Genomic DNA, 7500 nt, shown 5'->3' on the forward strand with positions numbered 1-7500 from the left:
AATTATGACGTTTATTTGTGGGTTCACGTATGTAGATGTTCAGTTTAGTTATGTCCTTAATTAACATAAAAGCTGTGATTCAAGAAAGCTTTTCGTTGCCGTTCTTAATGAATCTGGTACCGATCGACTGCTTATGGTCTGTGTCACAGCGTCAGATGATCGCGTCAAATGCGACGACGCAAAGATTTCCTAGATATTTGCCAGAATGGAAAATATTATAAACATGGCCTTGTCCACCTGTTAAAATTTTCCCAAAATTTACTCACTGAGGGAGTTGATGAATCTTCACCGTCGAGGGGTCAGATTCTTTGGCCCTGGCCTTTCGCCGTCTTGAGCTTCGCTTTCGTCGTGGGCCGGAAAGCTCAGGTGGAACTTGCAAGTGTTGATTTGCTTGCTGCTGCTGTTGTTGCACCAGCAACTGCTGTTGTATTCTAGCTCGTGATGCCGGGGAAAAGGTGACATTTCTACGGAGTCTGTGTGGAATGGGCGCCAGGGCTGCTGCCGGGGCACGGACTGACATGCTGCATGGGAAAGAGGCACATTGATCTTCTTTGAATTCTCCTTTTCAGTTTCGAAATGTTCCTTCTATGTTTCTTCTGCTATGTCTTTATTTCACGAGAAATCCGCTCTAACTCACCTGTAAGCCCTTTCCCGCACGCCCACCTCATAGTCCTCGCTGTCGTCATCCAGGTCGAAAGCCTCGGCGAGTTCCAGGTGAGGGTCCGCCCGCCGAAGCCTCTCGAGTCCCAGGTGGTCCAGGTGGGCGGCTTCCTCTCGAAGGGGGCCGTGCGAGGCCGTGTGGTACAGGGGGGCGTGGTCTCTTATGACAGGAGAATCCCAAGAGTTTTGCTGCAGGTACTTTTGGGAGTTTTTTCGTCTGTTCCTTTCCTCCACGACTGTCTTGGCCAGGTATCTGTTAGCATGTGGGGAGCAATGAATACTCTCTGTACACTTTCTCAAACATGCATACATTATTCCCTACATAATTATCCCTTTTGCGTACTGTACACACACACACACACTTTTGCACTTTTTAAAAATATGAATAGTTACATATCACAGTGCTTATACCAAACAAACTATGTATACATTGCAAAATCTGCCTACAGTACATGCAATCTATTCATGGCTTTTGTGCAACAGAATATCCGTATCTCCTCAAACGTGGTTTTAATTACTGCAACACACACAGTACTGATGTTTACAAAGTCTGAAATTCTTGTTGGGAAGATTGTTTTGGAAGAATGAATAGAATTTCAATTCACTTAAGACTATGTTTGCTTCTATACTATGCATTAATGTTGATCATAATGTCAGTGCCAGCTGCGTCAACTTCAAGAACTTCAAGCAACAATGGAACTATTAAACTGGAATTAACAACTTCATAATATTGTACCAAACAAGTTCTAAATGATGTAGGTTTTTGGGTTCTTGTCAATGTTGCTCTGTTATCCTCTTGTGTTCTTTTCTTTTACTATCCGTGGATAAAGAAAGCCTGTGTGACCGCAGCCCCTGACCACATCCTGTTGAACGGACTCACCTGACGGCCTCGCTGTGGTGGTCTTCAATGGGCGGTCCAGCTGGGTTCACGACCCCGCCCACCATCGAGTTGTGCAGGTGGTGGGCGGGGGCAGCGTGGAGGCGGACCTCATCGTCCTGCTGCACGAAGTTCCTGCCCCCGTAGAAGGTGGAGCCGCCGATGCTGAAGAGGTCGTCGGGCATGGACTCGTGAAAGTTCTGGTTCCTGCAGCAGGCCACGACGCACAGGACGACCGAGCCCACCAGCAGTAGTCCTAGGTACCAAAAGAGGGGAGGATATAAAAAAAATAAAAGCTTGTGAAAAAGACAATGTTTACTTATTTTGCCATGAGCACAACGACAACAAAAACGAAAAGAATTTACTACGAGTAATACCCATTCCTTTTCGTCGTTTTGCCCTTTACCTTTTCCCCTTTGTGTTAGATAAATGTACTGATATAACCTGAGACCGAAAGACCGCCGTGTTTACCTCCCAGCCCGAGTAGAGTCGGCCCGACCACTATCAGGACCGGGTCTTTCGGGTCGTCCTCGTAGGCGTGTGACGTCACGAAGGTCCCCACGCCCATGAGAATCACGCCCACGACGAACACACACAGTACGTAGGGAGCGCCCACCACCGGCCGTTTCTGGAAAAAAAAAATTATGCAAAGTTAAAGTTGATATTAATGAGCGGGAGGACCTTGGTAGGAAGGCATGAATTTTAATTTGTATGTTCCAGTTTCTGAAATATCGGTCCGTATATTTAATGGGAAAAGTTTATTTCATTACTTTAATATTCTGTATGTTATTTTCCCTTTTATTCTGCTTTATAGACAGAAGAAAAGAAAAATGAAAGAAAAAGGATGACAGGAGTAAATGAAGAAGAAGATAAAGAAGAAATACAGTAAAAGACGAAATACATCGAAAACAAATCCACGAATCGTCAGCCACTGTTTTTGAATATGATTAATGACGTCACCAATTCAGATTCAAATTTCCATTTCAATTCTTACCCCTCAGGAGTCATGCACTAATCCACGTGGATACTCTCGGCAGTCGTCATGCACTATTGATCGTCATGCATGAGTTGCCCATCAGATATACAATTCCCTCACACTCCCATGAACTCGTCCTCATCATCATTGCAGTTCTCATGAGGGTTCTATAAGAATCTTCAAAACTGAATATTTAAAAATATTACAGTTTTGTTTATATGTTTGTTCTTGTGTTCGGTATTTTTTTTTAAAATGTTCTTTCTCTTTGGTTCTTATCTGTGTTTCTTCTTGACCTTTCTCTCTATCTATCTATCTATATATATGTATGCTCTCTTTATCTCCCCTCCCCCCCTCTCATTCTATCTATCTTTCTTTCCTCTCTCTCTATCTGTATATATCCTCTCTATCCCCCCCTTCTCTCTCTCCTCTTTCTCCTCTCTCTTTCGCTCTCTCTCTCTCCTCTCTCTCTTCTCTCTCTCTCTCTCTCTCTCTCTCCTCTCTCTCTCCTCTCTCTCTCTTCTCTCTCTTCTCCCTCTCTCTCTCTCTCCCTCTCTCTCTCTCTCGCTCCTCTCTCTCTCTCTCTCTCTTTTCTCTCTCTCATCTCTCTCTCTCTCTCTCTCTCTCTCTCCCCCTCTCTTCTCCTCTCTCTCTCTCTCTCTTCCTCTCCCTCTCTCTCTCTTCTCTCTCTCTCTCTCTCTTTCCTTCTCTCCTTTTCTCCCTCCTCTCTCTCCTCCTCTCTCCTCCTCTCCTTTTCTCTCTCTCTCTTCTCCTTCTCCTCTCTCTCTCTCTCTCTTCTCTCGCTCTCTCTCTCTCTCTCTCTCTCTCTCTCTCTCTCTCCACAATTCATAATCTCTCATTCATCACGAACGAAGCTGCAAGGGAATATACCTACTCACACTCGCATATTAAGCTGCCGTCTCATCGAACGGCAATACTGGATAAGTTTTGATTAAATTTCCGGGTGGGTGGGCGGCTTTCGAAGTGACCTCCCCTCCCCCTTCTCTCTCCCTCTCCCCCTTCGAATACTACCACACGATCCCCTCCCCCCCCCTCCGTTTCTGAACACGTGTGATCTTGCTAAAGTTGCTGGATGCCAACTTTTCTTGATGACCCGCGCAAGTGGTGTGAACATGAAAGGGTGCTGGGACTTTGGTATCAGTGACGCTAGTCCATACCTATATTTACCAATAAATCTACCCACCAACAGAAACACATAAACGCGAGCGCACACATACACGCAAACACACACACATAAACAAACTCACACACGCACACACACACAGGCACAAACACTCACGCAAGCAAGCATACAAACACAGACACACACAAATAAACATACATACACACACACACACACACACACACACACACACACACACACACACACACACATCATATATAAGCCCCTCTCTATCCCCTTCTGTACACAAAACACCATCTTTTAGCATTACCACAGCTCCCCTTGGCTGGTAATTAGAATCCTGAGGTGACGCACTGAAACGCACAACATGAAATAACGTGAGTCATTATTAACATGTCTCAGAACTTATCTGTTTGTTTATTCTCTAAAAGGGGTTACTGTCTTTCCTTATCAGCATTATGTAATGGAAAAATGACGGGATACACACTCTATCATCATTGTTATTACAGTCATTGGAGTTTCATCTGTTGGAACCATTATCAGTCTTATCATTCTTATTATCATCATTGTTTTTATTGTTATTGTTATTATAATCATAATAATCTAATGGTGATGATGATGGCAATAATAAATTTCAGTAAAACAAACTGATAATAATGACAATAATAACGATAATGATAATAATAATGATAATTGGGACGATGATAATAATGATAATGATAATGATAATAATAATGACAAAATTATAATAGTAATAATAATAATAACAATAATGATGATGATGGAGGTGATGATGATTATGATGATGATGATGATAACAATAACAATAACAATAGCAGTAATAATAATAATGATAATAATAATACAATAATAATGATCATAACAACAATAACAATGATAAAAAACAACAACAATAATAATAATGATAATAATAATAACAAATAAAGTATCTTATTGGAAAATCAGTGAAACCATGAACCTGAAAATTTACCAACCATTAAACAACAAACAAAATGCTGACGTCCATACTGACAAAAAAAAAACGTATTATACCTAGACCAAAACACATTATTCCCTATCGAACAGAAAGGATGTAAAAGAGGGTCTTACGGTTGCAGAGATCAATAGTTGATCAATAAAATGATCCTGGAAAATTGCAAGACTAAACAGAAGACTGCACGTATAGCATGGTTGGACTATGGAAGGCTTTCGATAGCGTCCCCCCACAGTTGGATTATGAAATTCCTCGAAGTATGTAACATTTTACCAGTGATCATAATTTTCACCAAAACTAATATGGCTCTTTGGAAAACTACTCTGTTTCTCTCTCACTAAAAAAACATAAGTATTAACTTTGGCCTTTTCCAAGGGGACTCCTTATCCCCACTCCTTTTCTGACTTGCCCTGATCCCACTCCTGACTGAACTCAACCGAACTGGCTATGGTTATAAGATTGGTGACAAACTAATTTAACACTTGTTCTTGTGGATGATTTGAAGCTAATTGCTCGAAACTAGAGGGATTATTGCAGACGGTCAAATCTTTTAGCCATGATATTGGGATGTCTTTTGGTTTAGATAAATGCACAAAAAGCAACATTTAAACATAGGCTTGTGGATACAAAAGTATAGACCTGGGGGGTGGGCATTTACAAATTGAATCAAGAGGAGGTGTACAAATATCTTAAATGAAGGCTCAGGAATGCAAACATACGTCGATGTAGAAGATTCACAAAGAATATTACAGAAGAATCAGGGCTACTACGAACACTGAGCTAAACTCTCAAGCTGTAAACACACCAGCAATCCCTCTGATAATATACAGCTTCAGTGTCATAAACTAGGCCATAAGTTACATTAGAAAAAATGATATAAAGACAAGAAAGTTGATAATTATAAACAAAATGCATCTCTCCAAACCAGATATTGATAGGCTCTCTATACTTCGGAATGAAGGTGGAAGGGGTATGATTCAACTTGAACTCTCTGTCAACAGCTATGGGTCTCCAAGAATAAAACGCCACTGAGGATTGGATGGTTTTACTTGTAAAGATTTGAAATTGAAGACAACCCACCATGCACTAATAAACAAAAAGGGTTAAAGAAGCATGCAATTGCAATGACAAAAACAGCTTTAGGAAAGAAAACCTCTTCATGGTCAATATCCTACGTCAGTGGTTACGTACGTCAGGGCTGAAGACCGATTTTTAATAGCTGCTCAAGATCAAAGTCTCTTTACCAGGAACTGTCTAGCCAATGTTCTGAAAAATGGAACTCGCCCTAAATGCCGCTTCCGTGACAAGCTTGTTGAAACCACTGACCACCTTGTATCTGGTTACTTTATTGAGTCCTTACAAAATATAAAAATCGCCATGCCCGAGTTGGGCTATACATCCATTAATTAAGCCTGTACTACAACTTACCCGCTGAAAAATTAATGAACATAAGCCTGGAAACAGACATTGAAAATGACGATGTGACTATTCTTTGTGACACTGGCCTGATTACGGACCGCACAATTCAAGCCAATCGACCTGATATTGTTGTGAAAGATTTTGCTAACAAGACCTGCATGATGATAGACATGGCTGTACCTACAGATAGAAACGTCTCTGCGAAGAATTTGAAAAATTGTCAAAGATCTTCAAATAGAAGATGAAAGAATGTAGCTCCTCAAAACAAAGTAATGCCAGTCACTGTCGATGCTCTGGGCCTGATCAACAAAAGTGCATGTAGCTTTCTTCCTAAAATTCCCAATAGCAAACAAATTCACGAAAAACAACAGATAATACTGAACAGAACTGCCCACCTGATTTCAAAAGCCCCTTAAGTCTAGTTCCATTTTTTCTTACTATCGACACTACCTACTGATATGCATAGATGAACTCCGATGCCAACCATTCTTTTGCCTCAGGTTTCTGGGTGAACCCCGGGAAACCAAATTATAACATACAGATATTAGAAATAAAATCATTATCAATAATAATGATAATAATGGCAATAAGTATAATAATTGTAAAAATAGTAATGATACTTGTGAAAGTGAATATTAGCATTATTAATTATTTTCATTATTATCATTATCACTATTACTATCGTTATTGTAATTGCTGTTATTAATGTTATCTCTCCATATCTACAATATGTAAGTGAAACTTTGCCTTTCTCGATATCAATATTGTTTTCTTTTAATCATCATCATCATCATCATCATCATCATCATCATCATCATCATCATCATCATCATCATCATCATCATCATCATCACATTATTATTATTATTATTTTTATTATTATCATTATTATTATCATTATTATTATTATTATTATTATCATTATTATTATTATTATTATTATTATTATTATTATTATTATCGTAGGTATAATGATAACAAATAAAACTATAATAATAAAGCTGTTAATTGTGATAATAATGGTGATAGTGAATAATGATTTCAGCAATATTAATGATAATGACTTCAACATTAATAATGATAATGATTTCAAAAACAACAATAATATTAGTTATAGTAAAAATATAATAAACAAATAATAGTAGAAATATGATAAAAGATACTGATAATAATAATAATAATGATAATTAATAATTATTATTATTATCATTATTATTACTATTATCATAATCTTTATTATTAGTCCTAGTATTAGTCGCAGTGTTTGTATTATTATTTCTTTTATTATAACTATTATCATTATTATCATTATCATTATTATTATTGTTATCATTATTATTATTATTATTATTATTATTATTGTTATTATCATTGTTATTATTATTACTATAATTATTATCATCACAGATATTGTCATTGTTATCATTATTATT

General features: G+C 38.4%; 1 protein-coding gene across 1 annotated transcript in view; it reads right to left on the reverse strand.

The window, feature by feature from the left end:
* The window catches only part of LOC119576963, an 11599-nt gene that overhangs the window by 2397 nt on the left and 1702 nt on the right, over window positions 1–7500 (reverse strand). Inside the window, exons 2-5 of the mRNA XM_037924620.1 lie at window positions 2009–2165; window positions 1541–1793; window positions 638–913; window positions 267–521 (exon numbers count right to left, since the gene is read on the reverse strand). Coding sequence (XP_037780548.1) covers window positions 267–521; window positions 638–913; window positions 1541–1793; window positions 2009–2165 — 941 coding nt within the window. The remainder of the gene's footprint in view (window positions 1–266; window positions 522–637; window positions 914–1540; window positions 1794–2008; window positions 2166–7500) is intronic.

This window comes from Penaeus monodon, chromosome 9 (assembly GCF_015228065.2).
Source record: "Penaeus monodon isolate SGIC_2016 chromosome 9, NSTDA_Pmon_1, whole genome shotgun sequence".
Lineage (NCBI taxonomy): Eukaryota > Metazoa > Arthropoda > Malacostraca > Decapoda > Penaeidae > Penaeus > Penaeus monodon.